General features: G+C 39.4%; 1 protein-coding gene, 1 long non-coding RNA gene and 1 other non-coding gene across 5 annotated transcripts in view; 1 reads left to right on the plus strand and 2 right to left on the minus strand.

The window, feature by feature from the left end:
* The window catches only part of HECTD2 (HECT domain E3 ubiquitin protein ligase 2), a 68,131-nt gene that overhangs the window by 11,124 nt on the left and 31,340 nt on the right, over positions 1-25,667 (plus strand). The window contains exons 3-8 of one of the 2 annotated variants that reach the window (XM_061635472.1): positions 2,984-3,122; positions 6,384-6,486; positions 10,115-10,204; positions 18,804-18,868; positions 21,404-21,467; positions 23,849-23,958. In XM_061635472.1, the coding sequence (XP_061491456.1) occupies positions 2,984-3,122; positions 6,384-6,486; positions 10,115-10,204; positions 18,804-18,868; positions 21,404-21,467; positions 23,849-23,958 (571 nt within the window). The remainder of the gene's footprint in view (positions 1-2,983; positions 3,123-6,383; positions 6,487-10,114; positions 10,205-18,803; positions 18,869-21,403; positions 21,468-23,848; positions 23,959-25,667) is intronic. The other variant, XM_061635473.1, reaches the window with a different exon arrangement.
* Positions 1-25,667, minus strand: part of LOC133388914 (uncharacterized) — a 72,065-nt gene that overhangs the window by 5,631 nt on the left and 40,767 nt on the right. Inside the window, exons 1-3 of one of the 2 annotated variants that reach the window (XR_009763977.1) lie at positions 25,434-25,604; positions 20,465-20,562; positions 13,518-13,716 (exon numbers count right to left, since the gene is read on the minus strand). This is a non-coding gene — a long non-coding RNA (uncharacterized LOC133388914). Of the gene's footprint in view, positions 1-13,517; positions 13,717-20,464; positions 20,563-25,433; positions 25,605-25,667 lie in introns of those variants that run through there. The other variant, XR_009763976.1, reaches the window with a different exon arrangement.
* On the minus strand, positions 15,785-15,903 carry LOC133389911 (5S ribosomal RNA). The gene has a single exon (XR_009764218.1). It is a non-coding gene; the product is annotated as a 5S ribosomal RNA (ribosomal RNA).

A 25,667-nucleotide genomic window follows, 5' to 3' on the forward strand; every position in this document is an offset into this window, starting at 1 on the left:
ATCTGAATCAGGAGAGGTTGTGCAATCTCTGGACCAGTACTTCCTCCTGTGATCACATGGCTTGACTGATGGCTTGTCACATCACAATGGGTGGCAGTCCTGGTACTCTGCCTCTGCTGCTACTGTATCATAGTCTTGCTTGAACAGGTTGCAGCTTTAAGAATAGCAGGCCTGGTATGCAACCTCTATTGCTGCCATCTCACTTCCTCATGCAGATGCAGTGTCTTAACACAGTTGTGGACTAGATGAGGGCCAATAAACCTTTACGTTTGAGTCTTGGGAACACAGAGGCTCTGTGAGTAGGTACTTCCTGTGTATAGAAGGGGTTCTGGATGGGGTTGCATTCATGTTCTGGATGGGATTGCACTCACTGTAAAGGAGCAGGTATGTAGCATGGGGCTACTCCTGGATACATCTTTGTCATTAGAGGCCCAAGCATCCTCAGTGGCTAGGAGTGCCTGCTTTGTCTGATATGCCAGCTACGGCTGATTCAGATATGGCCAGCTGTTCCAGAATGTAGCTGCTAGACTACTGATGGGGGCAGACAGCTGATAGCTTCTGACACCTCTGCTAAAACATCTGCACTGGCTGCCCAGGTTCAAGGCTCTTGTGTTGATACACAAAGCCCTGAACAACTTGGGGCCAGGATACTTTAAGGACCACCTAAGCCCTTATATCCCAGCCCAGTCACTGAGATCATCTGGAGGAGTGCTGTTAGTTGTTCCCTGTGTTACAGAGGCCCAACTAGCTTCAACCGGAAGTCGGGTATTTATTGCTGCCGGTCCCATGCCATGGAACACTCTTCCAGCAGAGACTCGGCAGACATTCTTGCTATTGACTTTCTTGAAAACTTTTTTGTGCTGACAGGCTGATGCAACTCTTTAATTTTTTTTTCAGTAGCTAGTCATGTTTACAATTGTTTTGTATTGCTTTTCAATGTTTTTATGTTGCTGTATGCTGCCCTGATGCTTTTGAGATGGCAGTATATAAATACTTTTATAATAAACAGACCTATTGAAATTAATGAACAAGACAAATATATTTACAATAACATTGGATGGAAGCCACTGTTTCCGTCCAGCAGGATCTATCCTGCTAATTGATGTTATTGTGCTGTACATGAGTATTTGCTGTGAAAGAACTGCCACAGGAATTGCAGCTATATCTGTGATAATTCAGGTTTAAGGTAAGTTTGCCCATTTGGATGTATGTTGGAATATGGAGTTTGGGTGTAGAGTAAAACTGTGATCTGACCCCTAGAATTCTGAACTAGAGTTGTATCATGTCACTTTGGCTCCATCTGCACTATACATTGTAAGCTGTATCATATACCACTTTAAATATTCATGGCTTCACTCAAAATAATCCTTAGAACTATAGTTTGTTAAGGGTAATGAGAGTTGTTAGGAGACCCTTATTCTCCCCTCACAGAGCTACAGTTCCCAGAGTTCCATGGGAAGAGGGATTGACGTTAGGAATCTGTGAGGTGAACAGGGGTCTCCTAACAACTCTCAGCACACTTAATAAGTGACAGTTTCCAGGATTCTTTGGGGGAAGCCATGACTGTTTAAAGCAGTATGATAATGCTTTATATGTACAGTGCAGATTGGGCATTAGCAATAGTTTAGAGAGTACCATTTGTGTCAATTATTGAAGAACTACTACTGTTTCAGACTCATTCATTTACAAAGTAATTTCTCTTATCATAAATACTTTGTTCGTCAGATCTTTCATTTACATTCTTGCCTGTCATACATTAGTTAAGAGATTTTTATGTAATGTAACCAAGCAACATTCTCAAAATTCAGCGGTACAAAGGGGGTGGGTCAAATCATACCACAGCTTAACACTTCCACATATTTTCACAACAAAGGTCAGGCAGGATTTTAATTATTTTTATAATCAATGTTTTTCAAAGGGAAAAATATCCTCTAAGGTGCCATTGTACGCTGTGATACCACTGATATATATAGTTAAAACTTTATTTTAAAATTAGCTTATTATGTTATTGCTTAGTACTTATTCTAGATCGTTCAAAGATCATGACAGAAAGGGCATTGCCATATTTAATATTAGTGACAGTGATATTCAAAAGCATAAGGATGTTTGAACATGTTTATTATTACAAATCAAATAAGCAAAAACTTCCCTTCTTTTATTATATTATCCCACTCCTCATTATTTGGCTCCTTCAAATTTTTCAATTTAAATTGGTGTAGTAAAAGGCTTCTTTTACACTCTGGGTCACAAATTGTGAAAGATAGCAACAGCCCCAGAGGCATTATAATCTTCGAAGATAATTAAAGTTTGGAAAAAAAATTGAATGGTACTGTGTGAGTATAGCTGTAATTACTCTTAAAGAAATGTGTACAGTATGTGTTGATTCTATGACTGGATTTGGCCATAACACTAAACTATAGTTTAGCTTTATGTGCACGAGCTTCTGACTCTCCTCTCCTCCAGTATGGCTGCAAGAAGGAGATCAGAAGCTTTTGCTTCTGTTTTCAGCTGTTTATCATTATTCCTAAACCTGGACAAACTGTGGTTAGCCTAAATTAAGATTTAGGGACATAAACAAGAATCAGGAACTATGACTGGTGCAGCTCCTGCTCATGAAAGGTGTGTCTGTTCAAATTTTGAAAGCCTCCCTTCCTCTTCAGCTCCCCACACCACAGCCCACCCCGTTCAAAAAAGACTTTGGAGGAAGGGCTGTTCTATCCATCCCTTCCCACCAGTGCTTCTCTGGATGCAAGCAACAGAGTTATAATTTTTATCATGTTTATTTTGTAGCTTGTACAAATGTATTGACGTGAGCCATCATTGCAACCTAAACCTAGCTATGTTTACGTGGAATTTTAGTGGCATTTACTATAAAGTATGCATGTTTAGGTAGTCACAGTTTCTAGATTCACTGTTTACTTTAGGATTAATTATTTTTGTAGTTGCAGTTTATGATTTTTTTAAACTTTTACTTTTGAATCAGCAAAAGAGCTTCCATCCCTTGGCCACGATGTTAGGCAAAAACAGCGCACTTCTGTAGATATACTTACAGCAGAAATGAAAGTTTCAGTCCCTCCAGAGCCTTGTGTTCCCATCCAAACAAAAACTCTGACAGACTTCCGGTAAGTAGCATTATTTTGTGTGTGTTCACTGCTCACCAATTTATTTATGTCTCCTTTTTAGTTATTTCTGCTTGACTAGGGCCTTTCAGAAATTTGTTCAGAAATTGCTATAAACCCTCTTCACTCCAAAACAAAATATTTTATGAACTAAGAGAGATGTAAATCAAGGTAATCTAATTCATGGAAAAGTATGAAAAAGGCTGATTTCAGTCAAGATTCTCACTATGTTCTTGAAACAATGGTGCTAATACATATTTAATTTTAAATAGTGTACTTTTACATTATAGGAAGGAGTTATTTTGTGTGTATATATATATATTTGTAGATGATGTAATTTTTACTTATAGAATATACTTAGCTAGTTCCCTGTGTCATAGAAGTTGCAGTTCCTTGGGAATATTAATCACAGACAAAAATGAGAAGAAAATTGCCCATAAAATAGTGCATAATATATCTTAACTACTGCAAACCTTTAAATGTTATATCACAGACTTCATATTTACAAAGTCACTCCCCTGAGTTCTATAGGCTCATTTAAAAGTGTTAACTCATAACAGACATAAATCAAATAGTAAATGCTATCATTAAACTTTTGAAATTACTGTGTTTATACAGAGGCTGAAACAGAAATACAAATTTTCCTGCTTTTTTTACTCTTAATTGTTCATTAAAAATTAAGAAATCACCTAATTATTTTCATTATTGTTATTATTTTCATTATTCAATAATTAATGAACAATTCTAAATGAGGAAAATACTCTCTGTGCCTGCGGAAGAGAAAACTGCTAGACAATTTCTAGGCAAATTTATACTTGTTTGTTCCAAACAGTAATTTGTCATGCAACCATCTGATCTATGAATGTATGCAAGAGAAAAAGGAATTCATATCAAAACTATATTTAAAATGCAGATATATTTAACTGGGGGTTTGCCATGTGCCTGCCTAGCATTTGTAAACATCAACTAAAAACCAGATATTTAGCTTATAATACAAATTAGACAAGCACATAGTGTTCTTGCTTGTAGGTAGCTATTGAAAATGTATATTTTTAAGACGGTCTTCCCTGAAGTGTGACTTGGCCATTTTATAATATTTACTTAATATGTGCAACTTGATATTTTTAAGATTTGTTTTAAATTGCTGTGTATGTGTTTCTATTATATAGTGGTTGGTTCACACGTAATGCTAAGCCAAACCATGGCTTGGCATGAACAAGCGTGCAGGCTCCCACAGAGAAGAACACAGCTACTTTGCTTCTCCCTGGTCATTTTGCTGCTATGCTGAGCTAAACTGTGGTTTGGTTTAGTGTGTCATCCAAACCTGAGCTTGTGTTTTAGCTCTCTCCAGACAGACCCCAAGTTGTAACCGTTTGTCCTTTGGCTTAAGTTTGTAGTTTGTGTGGAAGAGGTGGACCACGACACAGGTTTGGATGATGCAGGAAGTCAACCTGTGGCTTAGTTTAGTACAGCACAGGAGCAAAACTGCAGGGGAGAAACAAAGCACCCTCAATCTCCTTTCTAGGAGCCCACTTATTTTCTCATTCACCCTACATCATAATTTGGCTTTGTGTTACATGCAAATGAGGACAGTCTGTACACCACTTTAGAAACTTTGTTGGGAAGAGGTTTTTAAAAAGAAGTGTTAGTCGTATTTACAAGAGTATAAAATTATCTTTCAGCTCAGTGGGCTTACTCCTAGGTTGACTATAGGACTGCTATCTAATTTAATATGAATTATACATGTTAAGCTCCAGCAAGCTATGGAGTTACTGCCTTATGAGTACATAGCTCACCATCCTTGTCTTTCTGTTTCTAATCCCCATTTTTATTCCAAAATCTGCACTTACTGTGCTACCAACATCACAGGGATGGTATCTCCCACGGAATATTTGTATAGAGCAAAATCAGCAAGGTTGTGATTTTTGTTCTGTACATTTTATTTGAATCTCTAAATAATTCAGAGGGTTTTTTTAATTATTAGGCAGAGACCTTGGACATATTGTGATTAAATGCATCACTTACTCATGCATTAGCTATGTTTGGTGCCCTGCTGATGATACTACCTCCTCCACAGTGCTTCCTCCTGTGGTCACATCGCTTGACTGGTGGCTTGTCACATCACAATGGGTGGCAGATCTGGCACTCTGCCTCCTCTGCTGCTGCATCATAGTCTTGCTTGGATAGATGCAGCTTTAAGAACAGTAGGTCTGGCATGCGACCTCTGTTGCTGCCATCTCACTTCCTCAAACAGATACAATGCCTTAAAGTAGTGGTGGAGACTAGATGAGGGACAATAAACTGAGTTTAAATCCTGAGAAGATGGAGGCTCTGTGGACAGGTAGTTCCTGTTTACAGAAGATAGGCCAGTTGCCTACTCTGGTGGGGTTTCACTAGTTCTAAAGGAGCAGGTACTCCTGGGTACTCCTTGGGGGTACTCCTGGGTACATCTTCGTCATTAGAGGCCCAAGTCGGTCACTAAGAGTGCCTTTTACTAGCTTTGTCTGGTACACCAGCTGTGGTTCAAGGGGTGGCTGGCTGGCCTGGCATGTAGCCTCCACTGCTGCCTCACTTGGGTGGCATGCAGCTCAACGAGTGGATGGCCTGACACACGGTTGACATCTTGTTTCTTCATGTGGATTACATTCAGGGTGGGCTTAAGGCCAGGTACCTCATGGCAAGCTAGTGAATAGAAGAGGAAGGAATGGCAATCTACTCCCACATACTCTGGTGTCAGCATGGGAAAGGCTTGGTCACAGCTTCAAAGATACCAATTTGTAACCAAATTGTATCCAAATTGGGACTTAGGTGTCCCAAGAGCAGTAGTGAGAGTTTCAGCAATTTTCTTTTTAAACAACCAACCTTGTGTTAAATCACAAAGCACCTGTGAAAGCCCCCTTACTTATCAAAGCAGTTTCCTATGTGACATGGGGAGCTTTTGTTCCATCAAAACAAGAGCTGCCCTGCCTTGCAGTATGTGAAATAAGCTGTGCAGTTCTTTTGATTCTAGCCCTTCTGTTTCCCGTTATTTCATGCCTAATGATCAAAAATATCTAAAGTTACCTGATTTAACTCTGTGTATTTATGAATATTTTTCCATAAAATCTAAATTACGATTTTTAAAAATTATGAAAAATGAAATAATACTATGACTGGGATACTACTGATTATTTATACTTCTGGATGTCTAAAATGTTTTGAAAGCTGTTCATGTACAATGTTCTGCTAGCTATATAAATGATTACATTTGTTCTTTCTGTTTAGGGAAGACGTAGAAAAAGCGATGTTATCAGGAGACTGGAAAACAGTGTACGATTTTTATTCAAAAACATTTGATTCTTTTTCAGAAGTCAATTCTGCATTTAAGGTAAAAAACAACAACACACCATTTCCACCACATACACATCCTAATTTACTTGAGCAGTAACTAGCAATAAGAAAATGCTAAAATTAGCTTTTTGTATTGGTATGTGCTGCTGATGTAATACTGTATTTGCCATCTCTCTGAATAGGGCTGAAGCCCTACAAACACTGCAATCCACCAAGAGTAATGAATATGAAAAGGGCATGTACACTACACATACACAAAGGGGAAAACTTCATTGCACCCATGCCACTAGATAGAAGAGTTGCTAACCTTTTAGACCCAGGGGCACATTTGGAATTTTGAAAGAGTGTTGTGGGCACCACCCTTCTGGTTGCATCTTCTGCCTCCCTACCACTACCTGGGTCACTCCCCCTCCAGACAGATAGCAAAAGAGTGAGCGTACATGTGCACGCAAACACATGCACTTTTTACTTTTTCATGTTATCTGGGTAAAAGTTGGATACAGTAAAATTAAAATGGATTGTCTTGAATTTGCGTAATTTCACACAGACTCTCCAAAAAATCCACCATCAAATTAATGCTTATATTGGTAGATTGTACAGTAAAAATCTGACTCTTGCCAGCACCACAGAAACATTGATTCAAGGCACAGACTCTCATGGGTTTTTTCATAGGATGACAAAAAGCAACCACCTCCCACTAACAAATCACAGAACAGATTTAGGGACACATGTGACCTTTGATTTGACAGTAATTTTTCAGGGATCCCTTTAAAAACAATTATCCATGTTTTGGATCCATTCTTTTTGTGCCACAGCAACATTGAAAAGCACCAGATTTGTAATTTTTATGGTTTATGTTTTTTTATGGTGAGAACCCATGAAAAAGCTTGTGCAATTACAAGATTATCCTTTTTACTGGATCCCATATGTGTGCATGCCCGTGCCTTCTTCCTCTTGCACAATCTTGCGGCACCCCACTTTCTCCTTTGATTTCTCCATTATTCCTCCCAGTCTTCCAGATTGGTCCCTTTGCCCTCTTATCTTCTCAGTCATAACACTTTCTGTTCAGCTGTTCAGGTGCTGGTCTTGAAAACCACATAGAGCTGAGAGAAGTAGGAAGGAGTATCTGTCATCTAACTCTATATACTTTTCAAGGGGGGAAAGATAACCACCCTTGGCACTTCATTATTGAGCATTGATCAGGTGAGGGTTTAGAGACTTTGCAGATGGCAAGGGAAGTCCGCAAGGGAGCCATTGCACCCACAAGCACCATGTTGAGGACCCTATTGATGCTGTCACTTCTAACAGCACTAATCCTCTGTTTATTTAGATTCATTCACTCTCTAAATTAGATTAGATTATCACCCTTACCCTTGTATAGGCAAACAGTGTTATAGATGGTTCTATTGCATTCTTGTAAATAATCATTCAGTCCAAGTCTGGTCAAATTATTATTATATTAGCAGGGTCTGTTTGTTGGCAGCTGTCCCCACAAGGGCAGTATTGCTGACTAGGGATGTGCTAGAATTCTAACCGATTTGGATTTGGTACTGAATTTTCCATTAATTTGCTTATTCTCAGTCGCTGAGGACTGGATTTTAATGTAGCAAATTCCTACAGCTATTTTTGAAAAATGACTTTTTTAAAAAAAAAAAATCCTCTTCTAAAGCATTGATTGTAAGATGATAATTTATCGATATTTCCTTTTAAAATATGAATATTTTCTTCAATTCTAAATAATAATAATACTATTTTTAAAGGAAACATCAATATGTTCTTCAAAATATCAGTATTTCCTTTTAAAATATTGGTATTAATATAGATATTTTGCCTGAGTGGGGAAAAAAACATGGATTGGTAAAAGCAGTGACTAGCAGATACAGAACAAACCTGAATCGATAGTAGCCTGTTAGTTCGAAAGCATTCCGTCAACCTGACACCAGCAACAGATCTCATTCCTACTGCTGGCTTTCCAGAGCTTTTAAAAATAAAGAACAAGCTGTGGATAGAATATCCTTCTCTGTAGGAGACTTGAGTTCTTGGTTCTCATTGGCTTATATGGGTAAAGGTCTTCCAGAAAACATATATCAAGTAAAACTATGTGTAATTTAGTAAAGCATTTTCAATACTAATGGTAAGCACAAGGTAATAAATAAAAAATAAAAGGATTACATGTGGATCCTAGTTTATTATACTGCTAAACAAATTATAGAGCTTTACAGTTAGATAATCAATCTTTTTTCACACCATGTTAAGGGGGGCAATCCTGACTAGGGCAGAGGGGATCATGGAGTGGTGGATCCCTGCCACATCCCCAGCTCTGCTGGCCAGATGAAAAATTATTATTATTTACAGCATTTATACCTCACCTTTTAGTTAAAAAGGCTCTTGGTGCAGCTTACAAAAATCACTTCTAAGATGGTCCCTGCCCTCAGCCTCACAATCTAAAAAGACATGATACATGAGGAAAAGGGAATGAGAAGGAAAAGGGAAAAGCAAGCTCAAATACAAATGCTCAAAGCTGCAGTTCTTAAAGTCACACCCAATGTCAGTTACAGTTCTGGTACACACCACACATACACCCCCCAGATCAGATCCAGGAGCAGAGCTGGTGACAGTGTCTAGGCCAGGAAGAAAGGACAATTCCTGCCACACAATTCTCTCCTTAGATAGCCAGCTTACAGGAGGGGGCTTGACCAAGTTACTTGCTCCCTTACTGATGCCAGTGGTGATGTAAAGAGAAGAGTTAATTCTTTTTTGCTATGTCAGCTGTCAGGCTGGCACTGCAGAGGAGTCCAGATCAGGCCCCTCATCAGAAAGAGAGCAGCTTTAGTTCCAGTGGAATAATCACCTGCCCTGCTCCACCTGCTTCTGACACACCCTATTTCAGAGCCTTATTGTTGCAGAGCCCCCTGCTGTATCCAAACCCCACCAGCAGTTTGGATTAAGGGTTTGGATTCCTCTCTCACATGGCCAAGATGACATTGGCCTTGTAGTTTGTAATATGCCTGTGAGTTGGCATGGCACCAGCAGTTTGATGAGGATCCCAGGCAGGGGTGTAGTCAACCGGAGTCTTGGGGGGTCTTAAACCCTTTACTTTTGGGGGAACAGGGTCCCAGCCAGGTGTCTATGTCTCCAGTGTCTGCCAAGTCAATCAGAATGAAAGCTGGATGAAGTGGATAGGTATTAGCCACTGAGAAGAGCCTTCTAACATGCTTCTTTGACCTTTCCTGCTGATTTGAGCCAATCAGAGTGAAAGGAGGTGAGTCAGCCACTGAGAAGACTCTTCTCAGTAGCAAACACATTCCCATTTCATGCTGATTGTTTCCTAGAGAAGGCATGTGCAGGAAGGAGTGAGGAGGGTGGAGGTGATGACAGAAAGCAGAACAAGTGAGGGGGCATGGCGTGACTATCATGAGGGGACCCTGCACTTCTGAATTTGCCACTACACCACTGATCCCAGGCAGAAGGGTTGTATCAGTGTAGCAAGGTTGTACCCTTTGTATCAGAACATAAAGAATTAGTAAAAATACCAACTTTACATTTTAATTGTTTTATAAATTATGACATTCCAGAATGTACATTTGTAATGCAAGTTTGAAAATACCTCTGGCATAACAAATTTCATGAAGCAAAGCTCTTTAATATATTTTCACAATTTGCAGAAATATATTGATGCCCCTTTTAATCCCATTGAAGACTGTGAAGTTGATGCTAAGTTTGTGAATGCTGTTTATGATGCCTTACCAGATTCAGTAAGTAAAATGATAGTGTGATTTTTTTTATATTGAATATGCAGATAGTTTCTTGTACAAATTGTAATTTTTATAATACAGCTAGGTATACTACTGACTTTTAGTTCAAATATATTCAGCTCAATAATTATAGATTACAGATAATATCTATTAAAACATTTATATGAATACATTGTATTGTATTACTACCGGAAATACTGGAAAGATTATCTGTCTTGAATCAATCCAGGGGTCAATTAAATTTACCATACTGTTTTCAAGAGTGCAGATCAGCTACTTCTAAGACGCTCAGAGCAGGATGTAAAAGTAGAAGTCCTTTTTCATTGTTTCCCACCACCACCACCTATTCAGAGGTATAATCAGTAGCTGCTGGTGAGGCAGTGTAGATGGGGCACTGTTGATCTCTCAGCTTTCAAACACAGCAGCCACTGACTGACGAGCGAGGAGCTCAGTGTGATGAGCCAGTGGTGTCAGACAGGCTCCACCATGCCTTGTGCCTTGCCCCTCTGCCTCTTGGTCAGCTGCAGCAACCTGCCATGTTTGGAAGCTGGGAGAGCAATGGTGCCCCACCTGCATCGCCTCATCAGCCACTACTGGGTATAATACTTTTGACTGTGGAGGTGCTATTTACCTTCAGGGTTTATAGTAATTGATAAACCTATTCTCTATTAATTTGTCTAATCTCCTTTTAAGCTTTAGTTGGGAGTCAGGGAACTGTGTTATAAAGAGCAGGCTTATAAAAAATCACAACATTATTAAAACAAATTTTAAAATGTAAGACATCTATAAAATATTTCAAACGGCTATACTTCATTAAGATTTAAATTGTTTAGGATGGTCAATTAAACATTCTACCTGATGCAGAATAATCTCTATGGGTGGAGAAAGCAGGCCTAAAGTTATTTATACTGGGGCCATACTATTGTCATCTTGATCAAAACTCTTGAGAATGAAATTGAATGGAGAGAGAAATTGGGGAAGAATACCAAGGAGAAAGCGTAATAATGGGTTACTTCAACTATCCTCACACACAAGAACAAATATGTGCTTGTGAAAGTGAGGCTAAACCCCTGGGCAAAATAAATTGGGCTACAATTGTATACAAGCTGGGTTAAAGTCCCATTGAGCCCAGTGGGATTTATTTCTTAGTAGGCATGTATAGGATTGCACTGGAAGTCATGCATGCAATTAGAGAGGAGACAATCCTAGCACCCCTCCAGACTGTGTTTTTTTATTTGGGGTGGGTGGGTTGCGAGTATATTCTGCAACATATTCTTAACAAAATAATAGTGCATCAATTGTGGATTTCTTCTGCTTTAGTTTGTTCTGTGATACTTCCCCAATACTACCACATTACTGCTGTCTTGAGGGGCTATAGCACAGCAAAAGTGAGACAAAAATAATCCAGAAGATATGTGGTATAAAAGTTAGGGGATTTCAGCATGAAGTTACGGGACATGCGCTGATTGGAAGTGAAGCAGTGTGATTGCCTCAAAATATTTGCAGGCACAAGCAGTATTGAAAATGAGATTGTGTGTTACCTGACCACCCAAATAAGAGCATAAATCATCATGAATGTGCAATAAAAAGGATGTCTGGAGGGGTCCTGTGCTGTGCATCTGATGTGAGGTGTAAGTATTCTTGAACTGCTCAGGAACAGTGACTATATTACTATAAAATTCAACATAAATACAAGTGAAAAGTTGCCCAGAAAGTCCAAACGCATCACACTTCAAAAGAAAAGGAAACTGAAAGAGAGAATAAAGAGGATCACTACTAGAACCTTCAGAACACTGAAAAATGAAATGGACGGCCTTCAAGTCGATCCCGACTTATGGCGGCCCTATGAATAGGGTTTTCATGGTAACCGGTATTCAGAGGTGATTTATCATTGGATTCCTCTGAGGCTAAGAGGCAGTTTTAAAAAAACACTATCACAGACACTCGGCTAGAATGTATGCCAGAGTTTAGGAAAGTTACCAACAGGTCAAAGAGGATGCCAGCCATGCTTAATAAGCAATATCAAGGAGGCTGTAAAAGGCAAGGAGGTTTCTTTTAAAAACTTGGTATCTTGTCCAGTTGTGAACAATGTGACTTTTAGACTTTGTGGGCAACTTTTTTATTACATATATGTTGAACCTTTATAGCATTAGTCACTTCCTAAACAGTTGAACAAATTTTTCATCTCACACCAGATCCTGAGGATCAGTCAGCAGTCCACACTACATTTAAAGCACATCCAGCACATACTTAAAGCATGGGATTTCCCCCAAAGAATCATGGGATGTATGTGGTTTGTTAAGGGTGCCGGGAATTTGTAGCTCTGTGCGGGGGGGACGGGGGACACAATTCCCATTCCCAGGATTCTTTGGGGGAAGTCATGTGCTTTAAATATGCATTGGATGTGCTTTAAATGTGCAGTGTGGATCTTCCCAGGATTAAGTCTAGAATTGCCACCCCTCTAATCCCCTCCGTGAGTAAGTGTTCTAATGCAAATTATCTGTCATGCCTAGAAATGTCTTTGTTGCAATGTGGATATATAAATCAGTGGGATGGTAGCTAGAAGTCACCCATTATTACAGTAATTTGTCCTTTTGTCTATTTCTCTGATTTTATTCTCTGTCTCACCATCACTGTCAGTTTTAGTCAGTAGGGGAGTATATCCCCACTGTTATATTACTTTTTGGGACAAGTATTTCTGTTCATAGTGATTATGTGAAGGAAATTGTTCCTCTTAGGTTTTATGAGAGGGTATATACAGAAGCATATCTGTACTATCATTGAGTATGATATGCATGACTAGAGGCTCTGCCCCTGCTCACTCCACTCTCCAACCCCACCACAGTAGCCATAGCCCCCTGCCCCCATACAGTTCACTGAAGCTCTCCCCCTTCCCCCAAAGTTCATCGGAGCACCCTCCGCAGTCCTCCCCTCCCTTCTCTCCCCCTCATGGGTCACCAGACCTCCCCCCGTCCTTCTCCCCCCCCACGGGTTACCAGACCTCCCCCCATCCTTCTCCCCCCCATGGGTCACCAGACCTCCTCCTGTCCTTACCCCCCCACAGGTCACCAGACCTTCCCTCACTTCTCCCCGCCCCCTCCAGATCTTCAAGACCTCCCACCCAACTGTTGAGGCCCAGACCTAGGCTGTGGCCACCAAGCTCTGGGCCTGTCCCATTCCCAGCACCAGCACCTGGCACCAGGCTGCTGCTTGGCACCAGGCCTCTCCCTATCCCAGTGCTGCTGCCGAGTGCCAGGCCTCTCCCTATCCTGCTGCTACTGTTGATCACTGGGCTGCTGCTACTGCCACCTACCAACAGGCCTCTCTTGCTCCTGGTACCGTGGCCTAGGACTGTGCTTCTCCGTCTCCTGGTGCTGCCATGGAGCCGCTGCCTAGCACCAGGCCTTGCACCTCTGCCGCCTTCTGCACTGCCATCTTTTCTTGTTAGATGCTTTGCCACTGCACCCACACATCGCACTGCGTCACATCGTGATGACATGATGGCATAACGTCTTACAAAAATATAATATGGAAGAGAGAGAGATTGTCAGGCTTTGTAACAGGTAGTAGGCAGGTCCATCTCTGGCTATATGCGCACTTCTCACTGTCTTCACATCTTTTCTTTGAACTGACGCCCAATCCCTTTGTCTATAATACGTTATATTATGCTGTAATATATTGTGTTATATTATGTAATCCCAACCCTTTTACATGTTTTTAGTTGCTTCAGTTTAACACAAATGATACAATAGTAATCATGTTTGGGAACAGTCTTGTCTAGTCTCTCATTTGGTTGTGATACTTGTGTGTGAGAATAAATTGCTCTTAGTCATTGCATTAAACTGGTCCCAAAGCAAATTTTACTGTGACTAGTAAAAACATTCTATTTCCAATCATGATAAAAGTCAGTCATGTATTTTTTTAAACTGGGCTTGAGAATTGACTATTTTTTCACAAATTATATGAACTCCAGAACCTTTTTTTAACTAGTTTTGAAGATACACTTTAAAAAAAAAGTTAAGCCACTAATGTTAAGTGCTGCAGTGCTGAGATGAAGTAACTTGTTAAAGTTTGACTCTCAAAATTGGCCAGACTCTCTCAACCAGTCTTTGTGCAAGAGTAACTTGTTTACATCCTCTGAAGTCTGCATGTATTGTAGAGAAACAAGCAAAGGATAAAGCCATGGCAAAAGGGCTAAATAACACAGTGCCAGCTTCACTCAGAGCTAATATATTTACACAGAGACCTTTTCAGAAGTAAAATTTATCTTGTTTGCATAGCTTCATCTGCCTTCAGAAACCTGACCTAAACTTCAGTCCAAGGTAAATCCAAAATCAGACTTAGTTCAGTTCCTTGGCATGACTTTGACAATGCTTCTTTATACACCAGTATATTTAATTAGTATTGCTGCCCTGGGCTCCTACTGGGACGAAGGGCAGGATATAAATCTAATAATAAATAAATAAATTATTTATAAATTATTCTCTGTCTGGCTAATCTAATTCACTCACTATTAGGAGGTAGTGACTATTCTGTATTTTTATTCTGTCTGGCATTGACTGAGATTATGCCTGCCAACTAATTATTTATTTTCTATTAGGAATAGTTCTGAATAACGTATTTTAATAATAATTAAATAACATTAGTATCACTGTACTGATACTTAGGGCTAAGCTTCACATTACATAGAAATTCATCTAATGGTGACCTAATGGCCCTTTTCTGACAAGAAGAATGACTGAAAGTGAGGAGTGGCACGGGAGATGCTCCTTCCTTCTCACACTCATCATTTTTTCCACTCTTAATCATTTCCCCTGCAAGGTTCCTAAATTTAAATGTGATAAGGCTGTCAAGCAACTGTTATGTGTGTGTATATGAACATGTATTAGAAGTAAGCTTCTAACTCTTACTAATTGCCTGTAAGAGAAAGAAACATTGTCCCACTCTGGCTCTAATTCACACCTGCAGAGTCCCAGCAACTGTTTCATGAGACCCTAAAGACCAATGATCACCAGTGTTCTGAAGTCCAAAAAGATTTAATTTGCATTTATTTATTTCTAAATTCCTTTATTTGATACTTTATTCTTAAATGCAGATGTAAATGAACTGAAAAAGAGTGTGAGCCACCTATGGCTCAGTGCTAAAAGCCACTGTGCTGCTTAAAGAAGCCTATAAGATAGGGTACAAGGATTGCTGAGCCACTATAATATCATGCTTAGGGTGCTACCAGCCAACCCAGGATATTGTGTCTATGCAGCAACATATAAGTGTTGTTGCCCTGATATAGACTCCTTCCATGAGACACAGCGTATACAGGTGGAGAGATGGCAGGCACAGACAGGGCTCAGGATGGTTTACTGATATTTAAGGGGCTAACTTTTATTTTTGTTTTTATTCTTTTTTTTACATTTTCTTTTGGTTGTTTTTAGATTTTCTCTTGTAGATGTTTAATTTGGTATTTTTTTGTTATTGTTACGTGCCTTCAAGTCAATTACGACTTATGGCGACCCTATGAATCTTTTTTCATAGGGTTTTCATTATAAGAGGTATTCAGAAGTGGTTTACCATTGCCTTCCTCTAAGCCTATGGCACCCGATATTCCCAGGCGGTCTCCCATCCAAGTACTAATCAGGCCTGATCCTGCTTAGCTTCCAAGATCAGACGAGATCAGGCGTGTTTAGGGTAGTATGGCCATAGGCTGGTATCTTTTAATTGATGCAAAATTTTGTATTATAAGCTCCTTTGGGGTTCTTTGAAATAAATAGGGTATATTCATATTTCATTACTATATCATTGTACAGGCATACCCCGCTTTAACAAACGCAATGGGACCGGAGCATGTATGTAAAGTGAAAATGTACTTAAAGTGAAGCAATTATTTATGCATGTACTGCACTGCAATTGCCACTAGATGGCAGCAGCGTCATGCCATTAAGTGTCCGTAATTGCGGAGCATGCATACGTTAAGCTGGGTATGGTGGCGTATGGAGCATGTACGTTATAGCGAGGCAACGTTAAGTGAAGCAACGTTAAGCAGGATATGCCTGTATATGATGTACACAATTATACATGGATTACATTTGACAGAAATGATGTTATTGCAATATCATAGTATTTACTTTTCAGATTAAGATGCTGATGTAACTGGAACAAGCCAATGTGAATGATAATTGCAACTAATTAGGACCTGTAAGATTGGGGGCTGTAATACACTTAAAAACATCTAAGTAGCACAGAGGGAGGGAGAGAGTTACTGTTTTATATATTTTATACCTTTTTGTTATCAATATACAATAAATAAGTTTGAAAAGACCAATTATTTCCTTTAGTTGTATGCTAGCACAAAAGGAAAGGGAAGGAAAGAGATACGTGCATGTGCAATAAACTTACACGTCTTGTTTTGTATGATAACCAATTTAAAAATTCAAAATTTCTACAAGTTTTGAGGGTGAAGAGAGGATTGACTTTCTTCCATAGTCAGATATTTCTATATTATTTATTAATTAGATTTGTTAGTTGCTTGTTACCCGAAGGTCTCCAAATTACAACACTGTTAAAAACACCAGTACATCATTAAAAAAAAGTTAAATATTTCCTTTGACCATATCTTTCAGCATTAATGCTTGGCATTTCATTGACTGTATAGCAATGTCTCTCTTTCTCATATCATTATGAATGACACTGTGGTAAACTAATACCTCCTAATAAGGTGGGGGGGGAACTCTCATAACAAATCTGGGAATGGAAGGTAGGCATTTTACTGTCAGTTTTCACAACAATTGTAAAAAGATTGCTATCTTAAAATTACTATAATAGAACCTCCACCTTTTAAAACAGATGGCAACACACCCACCCCATTCAGGGACCTGATGTGGTCCTCCAAGCAAACTTTTTGGAGGGGGGCCCTGAGATCCCATTGAATTTGACAGCAGCAGCAAGAAGTTTTTTTTAAAGTAAGCTCAGTGTGATGATCGTAGTGGGAGACAGGTTTAAACCTCAGTACCCTGATGGGGATGCAAATCACCCCCTTCCCACTCAGATCGATCATTTAATGAGCAGAGAGGGGTGATAATCCCCTCCTCAGCTGATCTCTGTGTGTGTATGCATGTGAGAGTATGAGGTAGCCCTGCCCAACACTGACATGTGGCCCTGGAGGGGTGGCAAAGGCTGAATGTGGCCCTCAGCCTAAAAACAAGCTTACCCATCCCTGCTTTAAAGCAATGACGTGTAAAACGTTTTGCATAGTGCAATAGTGCAAAAATTGCAGATTATCCCAAATATTTAAGGAAGAACTCAACATATTTCATAATGCTAAGGCCATTTCCAGCAATGATAGTTAACACTAAATCACTAAAACAATCTTTGAGGATTAAGCCTAGAATCCCCTTATTGGTGGTTATCCTGTATATAAAACTTGGGGTCACTGGCAAAATACTTCCTCTGGAATTGCCCTGAGAATGCAGGCTCATAAAAGTCAGTGTTCCCAAGTACAAAAAAAATACTTTTGGGGAAATGTGGGTGGGATGGGGATGCAGCAGCTTCAAATTCTTTGTTATCAGTCTGAAAAAAGATTTTGAAGTTAGTGCTGACAGCTCTCCAAAAAGCATCTTGTCATCAAACACGATTTTAGGTGGAAAGTGTTTAGGAAAGGGATTACCAAATACATAATATAATGGGGTTGCATGAGTGGAATGACTTCCACAAATGTGACAGAACTTCTCCTTTCCCCCCCTTACCCTCTACACTGCTCCCAAATCTGTTCCAGAGGACTGGACAAACCCCCAGATTGGATTTGGGGGGGAGGTGCGCAAGGGAGAAGAGGAAGTTCTGTTGCACTTACAGAAATCCATCTCTATCTGTGTGATGATGTATTTAATTGGATACAACCTATGGTCATTTTGAAACCAATAGGGAACACATGTTTCCATACATTGAATAATCTGTGCTCATATTCATCCAAGTGTGTAGCATAAACACACAATGAGCAGCAGGACTCTACTAGTTGTCCCTGTCTCCCATCCTCTAATGCTTTTGCCTCAAATCAAACCTAGGGTGTAGACGTAGGATGCTATTTATATACACCCAGTAATGAGCCAGTCATTCATCACTACATAGGGGATGGGGTAAAATTGCATGTTACTGTTGTTCATATGCAATAGTGAATGCACGGGAGACCAGGAACTGCAAGCAGAGCTACATTGTTCCATTATACAATTAAACAAATGTCAGCTTATGCTTCTGATCAGCCTTGTAAAGTTGGAAAAAGATACAAATGCAGGGCAACAAAAGAATTGAGAGGGTTTGATGAGGTTTACATGGAGGAAATTAAGAATTATGAACTTAGAAGACAGGCTACCAATAAGAAATTTAAGAAATAATTTGACAGATGGCTTGAAAATATTGAGGTTTCTTCTCAATTTTTAAATATTTTTTGTGACTAACTGTATACGTTTTGCTTTATTGCAAGAATGAAAACTGTCACCAGTCCTTTTCATAAGAACACTGTCTTGTGTCATTAACATGGTGTTAATGATAACCGTAGAAATTACTTCTGTGATAAAATGCTGGTTGTGGGTTTTTCTTTTTTCATTTGTTCTAGCCTCAAGATATCCAGAAGTGTGTCCTCAAGGGAATAATTAATGGTTTGTTACAGGAATGGAAAGGGTAATTATAACTCACTTCTATATATGTTTAGAGTATGCAGGTCATTTACAGTTTCTGCTGGGGTGGAATTTTGAAAAATGATTAAGGAGAATCCTGCAACAAACATATTTAATTTTTGTCAACAAGAAATTTCTTGTCAGATGCATATGGCAGATCTGTTTACATGGGTACAGAAAAAGGCAGTAAACAGTGGGACCAAATGGCCATAACATGCTGCCTTAGCAATGTGCAGAGTCCGTATGTATACAAGATAAGAATTGAGTGACCCATTCATAACAGCAGTCACTAGTTTTTAATACCTTTATTATTTTTTCTTGCTGTGTTAGATTTCAGAAGACTGCTACTGACCTCAACATTGCCGTTTTTCAACCTCACAATCGTCTATCCATATATTCATTTTTTAAAAAACCTAAAACAAATTACTGCAGACTTGCAATCTGGTCAACATGAGATAAAATTAGAAGGAACTTGGATAAAAGAACAACAAAACAATCCCCTTCAAAAGGAGACTCCAATGTGACACCAAACTATAATTTATCTGCAAATTCTATACTATTTTCTTTGGACTTAATTGAGATTGAAGATATCCTTCCCATTACAGAAAGATTTTGTATCTCTTTAGGTATTGGCACAGAAAAATAGTATTATTACCAGTGTCTGCTGTTGTGAGTTAAGAACAGAAGAAGAGCTCTGCTAGGTCAAAGTCTGTCTTGTACAGCATCCTGCTTTGTAAAGGAACCAATCACATGTTTTACAAGACTACTGAGCCAATGGGAGAAATAGGAGCTAGCTCTGCACTAGTCCAGGGGCCATTAATGTGCCTGACCTCAGTACAGTCATTGCCTGAAACACCCCAGGAGTCACCAAAGCAGAAACAGACACCAATGGCAACTCATAGCCATTAGAATGTACATTATACTTGGCAGCATTATCAAATCTTCCAGCACCATAAGTGACTTTTCATATAGCAACTGAAGGACAGCATGACACCCAAGACTAGGAATCTTATGTAACTTTTTTTGTGCTAGTCTCTCTTTTTCTAAACTAAAAAGCCCAAACACTTTAGTTTTTTGTGTTTAGGGAAGATATTTCCAACTCTCTGATCATTTTTGTTGTATTTTTTCTGTACCTGCTCCAGCTCTGTGAAATCCTTTTTGAGACAGAATGACCGCACGTGTACACAGTATTCCAAATGTGGCCACACCATGGATTTATGGAAAGGCTTTACAATATTGTAATTTTAAAAATCTATTTACTAATAATCACTAGCATAGATTTGCCTTTCTCGTGGCTACTGTGGTGGATAGTTTCATTCTGACCTCCATCACAATTCCAGGATCTGTTTCTTGGTTACATCACTATTGGTTCAGACCCCATCAGTGTAGATGTGGATACCCCTAGTGTTTATTTGTTTACACTTGTAACAAAAAAGCCACCCCCAGCCCTTCTGGGACTCCTCTGTTTCTGTCCAAAACTCTCTTTGTCCATAATCCCCAAAATAAGCAACCGTGTACACAGTTTGCCTAAATGCACACATCATGTCTGGCAAGGAGGAAGGGAGATATCTCCACAAGATTTTTTTCAGTATCCCATCACCTTTAACTGAAATTGGTCAAGATCATGTCCCGAGTTCTTCCCTCATCAGTGGAGGCTGCAAGTCTGTTGAACTAGTTTAGGATTGTAGCAGTTTTGACCTGAGTAAAAAAAAAATATCACTGGTTAATTTTGTTTTATGTAAGTGCACGCACTCTAATGATGTGCTGTAGGTTTGTTTTTGAAAAAAATACTGTTGCACAGACCCCAATCTCTGAGCAGTGAGAGACTTCTAGGGGTTCCTGTGCTTATTCAGGGTTTACTTTCATTGGAATGAAGGTCAGCGGAGACTGTAGTGTCTTTATGATATATGGTTTGTTTACACATATTCACAGCCTGAGCATAAGATGGAAGGATTCTCAGCAACAACAGTCCACCAGATCTTGCTTTCCATCACCCATAGCTTTGGGGGTTCAGACACAGAGAGCAAGCAAGCCTCTCTGTTTTCAATTCCCAGCCTTTCCTCAGACTAACTCTAGCATAGACCCACAAACTACTTCCTTGTTGTACATAGAACATCTTGAGTCTGTACACTTAGGTTTGTTCCAGATATAGGTCATGTTTGAGAGAACTGCACAACCAGCTTTGGACTTCTGTTTCTCAAACAGCAGCCCAGGTAATGCAAATGCTCTCTGTTAGCATACAATTAAATACAATAAATGCTGCAGCTTTTAAAGAGTTTTTCATTATTAATATGTAAGTAATTGGAACATTTTTTTTCGTAATTCTGCTGATACAGTAAAACTTTCTTAGTGACTTAACAGTTTGAAAGTAATATTTTATAGGTAGTAGGCTCTTGTATGTGGATAAGTGTAGAAAGACTATTGTTTTGGTGCAGGTGTGTGCATGCACGTATCCTGACTGGTGAGAAAAAAGTTGGAATTGCATGTTAAATAAATTTGTGGCATGCACACATGTATAAAGTATATGTTTCATTTGTAGACCTTTGGTTGCTTTCAGGCCACGAACAAAAGATGATCTTAGAGCCTATTTTGTACTTCTACAGGTAGGAATAGAACCTTTTATTTATTACAGGGGAATATGTGCAGCATTGGAGCCCTTCTGTCAAAGTTCATTTTGTGCTATTTTATTTTGACTTGCCCCTAATTGTTGCTGTGCGGCTCTTTGCATGTTTGCAGTGCTTATGCACAAAGAGCAGCAGAGCAGCAGTGAAGAACAAGAGACCCAAGAAAAGACAAACTGGATCAGTGTTGCTGTTTGAGAAGGCATATTAGTACATCTGCTCATAAGGTTATTTATATGTGGGTAGCCAATGGCATTTTATTGCTTGAATTTGTACATTGGTGCCCCTAGTAAGTGAAATTTACTTATAAGAATTCATTTCTCACATAATAACTAGTTTTGGGATATTATATGGAGCAGACTTTGCCAACCTAGTGCCCTCCAGATGTTTTTGTAACTATAACACCCATCAGTCCCAACTGGTGGGCACCAGGTTGGCAAAGGCTGCCATAAAGGTAATCAGATGCCACGATATGGCTATTTCCCACCCAAGACATGGGATCTTTCCTTGGGGAAACTGTTAAGGAGGGCATGTTCTGGCTACAAAGTCAGTACTCCACTCTGCATGTGTAGTCTTTTCAACCTTACGCAGCACCCACTTCTATATCGGCATGGGGTTATACTTCAACTGGTAGAGTCTAAAACCTTTAAACAAAAAAGGTATTTATTGCCAAAGCAGGGGAAGAAAAAGTAATAAATAAATACTAATTTAGAAAACAATAGAAAATAGGAATATAATTCTCTATACTAACTGGGCATTGACAGATATTTGCTGAGCCATCTCTAAGAACTTTAGAAAGTTAGACATAGAATTAGTATCCATACATTTGCATGTGGATCAGTTCCAGGATGGATCACATTTTCTCAAAATAGAATTTATATAGGAAGCTGCCTTATACAGAATCAGTCACTGGTCCATCTACCCTCAGTATTTATTGTCTGTACTGACTGGCAGCAACTCTCTGGGGTTTCAGACAGGAGTCATTCCCAGTTCTATCTGGAGATGTGGGGTGTTGAACTAGGGACCTTCTGTGTGCGCAAAACATGTGCTTTACTGCTCTACCACTTCTTGCTTTATGTTTATCCCCCTCCCCCAAGGACTAGCATCTCTTTCAAAAGGGGGTGTGGGATCTTCCTTTGTGCCTCTTTGGCCTATCATATCACATCCTAGAGACTGTATTTACCCCGTCATACATAGATTTTGGACTAGTCACTTGGGAAGTTAGTTTTAAAACTGACCTTTTCAGGTGATGCGCTTATTATTCAAGTAAATGGACATGTCAAGACAAAGACTTCTTTTATCTCTTGTCACTTAGCAAGTGGTCAGGATGTGTATGTAGCTAGCACCCACAGTACATTTGCTGTTTTCTGAAAAGCAGCTCATCAGACTTGTTTTCCTACCAACCTTGGTTTCATTTTATATAGCTGGACTACCAAAATGTATCCTAAAGAAGGGGTTTATCTATTAGAACAGCCTTTCCCAACCAGTGTGCCTCCAGATGTTGTTGGACCACAACTCCCATCTTTCCTGACCATTGGCAACGCTGGCTGAGGCTGATGGGAGTTGTGGTCCAACAACATCTGGAGGCACACTGGTTGGGAAAGGCTGTATTAGAACATAACAGAGCATCATAAAGAATATTGTCTTTACACCATCAGGGCTCATAGTTTAACTTTCTCCAGACTAACCATGAGCTGTAACCACGGTTTGTTATGTAGTTGATGGCTTGTGGTTTGTTCAGGAGGTTCAGATGACACACTAAATAAGTCAGTGCTGCAAAACAACCAGGGAGGAGTGAACTGGCTGCCATCTCCTCTTCTATAGTTAATGCGCTTGCGCTGAGCCATGATTTGGCTCAGCATGACATGCGAACCAAGCCAGAATGTGAAAAACAACAACTGAAGACATGTCTCAAGTAAAAGTAACATATTTATTCATATACTGAATGCTAAATGACACATGTAATAGCCTACACATCTAACAGCCTAGCCTGCTAGTATGCCCTGTTGCTTCACCATTGAAGTGCAGTGGATCAGTGTAACTTGAGCCTTTGTCCCAGACATAGAACTAGTGATGTGCAGCGGCCACCTTGCTTGATTTTACTTCCTGCCTCTGTCACAACTCAGCATTGGTATGCAGTAACTCCCATGCCCAGTGGCTATATACTGTTAATGAAATTCACCATTACTTTTGTGTGTTTTCAGTGGTAGGGGAGGGACCAGCACTCAGCAATAAGACAGTGGATAGAAGTATTGTGTAGTTATTGCACTGAATAGAAGTTGTTGTAATCATTTTTAATAGTATTTTCATTATAACTTAGTTATTTATTTTTATACTAACAAAAGTGTTTTAATCTTTTTCAGAATCCTCTGTTTAGTAACACATCAACATTTGTTATTTATGCTCATTTGCTAAGACAGATTGCTGCCTTAACAGAAGGCGATCATCACTTCCTAATTCACTGGTTTAAAAAGTAAATGATTCTCTATTGTCTACTATTAAAAATGTTTGTCCTTTCAATGAAATTGCTTTTGGTAGAGTGTTAGTTCTGGTTAGGTCAACTGTTCTTTTAAAAAGTCTTTGGAATACTGGCAGTCATTGGAACACTGCTCAATAGTTGTAGTAATTATATTTTATATATATTACAGTATATTGTTCATAGCACTAACATGTTCATTATTGCAGTGATAATATGAAAAACAGCAATCTAATCAGTAGCAACCTAATCAGTACACTTACACTGAAGTCTGCCTAAAACTATCTTCATCATATCTAGATTGTTTGGGTTGGAAAATCTCATGTCTCTTTGAATCTTCTGGGTTTTTTTTCTTATTCCATAATGCATAAAAAGCTTGAGGTATAGTGAATCTATTTTTAAATGTGTGACAGGAAATAGGTTCACTACACTTAATGCTTTTCTATGCTTTATTCAGTAAGAAAAAAATATATTCAGAATGTTTAGTTTCTTATCTTAAAACACACCACCACCACATATCAGAGAAAATATGTCTCCCAGTGGGTTTTCAGTACAACCCTATAGACATCTACTCAGAAATAAGTCCCATTGATTTCAGTGGAGCTTATTCTTAGGTAAGTGGATATAGGATGGCAGCCTTAACTGTTTTTGTTTGTTTCAAGAGCTGTTTACAGTGCAATCCTGTACATGTTGATTCAGAAATTAAATTCCCTAGGGCTTACTTTCATGTAAGCAGTAGCAGCTGATATGGAACACAGCTGCAGAGCCACCTTCCTGACAGCATTGTCACTGTAGCTTACCAGGGTGGGATGGGGGTATGCACTGGTGGTAATGCCTCTGGAGCCCAACCTCCTCTGGCTCCTCTGGAGTCCAACCTTGCAGCCACCCTGCCTCAGTGCTGACCAGGTAAACTGCAGTGACACCAGTGCCAGGAGCATGGCTCTGCCTCAACACACTGGATGCTAAGTAAGTGTGTATAGATTTGAAACCTCAATTGTAATTGGTGAAGAAATAACACTGTAGGCAATAGAATTGGTAAATCAACATAATTCATCTCAAACTACCCTTTATGCAGTTACGTGAAACCAAAAATTGTGGGCAGGGGTGACATATAAGTTCAAGTACATCTACCCTCCTGTGAGGCATAACAGGCTGCAAACTACCCTTTGTTACTTATTCCAAGGTAAGACTGTGGCCACCTGGATCTTTAAGCCTCTTGCCTGAACATGCAGTCAATTCAGACTAATGAAGGGCAGATCTTATATAAATCTTTCTTTAAATTCTATGGAAACCAGGTTAGTGTGTGTACCAGGTGGCATAGGCGGAAAAGGCTAATCAAACTCCATAGCTCCAGTAGAGTACATTTATGTAAGAGTCAAGACAGACATACTTAGAAATGGGAAGTTGCTTTAAAAACAAATATAGTAACTAGCTAACCTTTCCATATTGAGAAACCTAAAACAACAACTCACATTTCGAAGTAGGTTATAGACAAGTAAGCTGGCTTCAGTTTCTGAAGCTGGAGGGTCTCTGCCAATTGCATAAGGAACAAAAAGAACTGAGCAATCCCAGGTATTTACTTCTGTGGAGGGTGAGAAAGTCCCCAAGAGGAGAGAGAACACAAATTCTTTAGTCAGAAAGACTGAAGTGACTGTGCTCTGAGGTATTTCCTGCACATAACTTAGCTAATGATTTCCTGGGTCATG

This window comes from Rhineura floridana, chromosome 7 (assembly GCF_030035675.1).
Source record: "Rhineura floridana isolate rRhiFlo1 chromosome 7, rRhiFlo1.hap2, whole genome shotgun sequence".
Taxonomy (NCBI): Eukaryota; Metazoa; Chordata; class Lepidosauria; order Squamata; family Rhineuridae; genus Rhineura; species Rhineura floridana.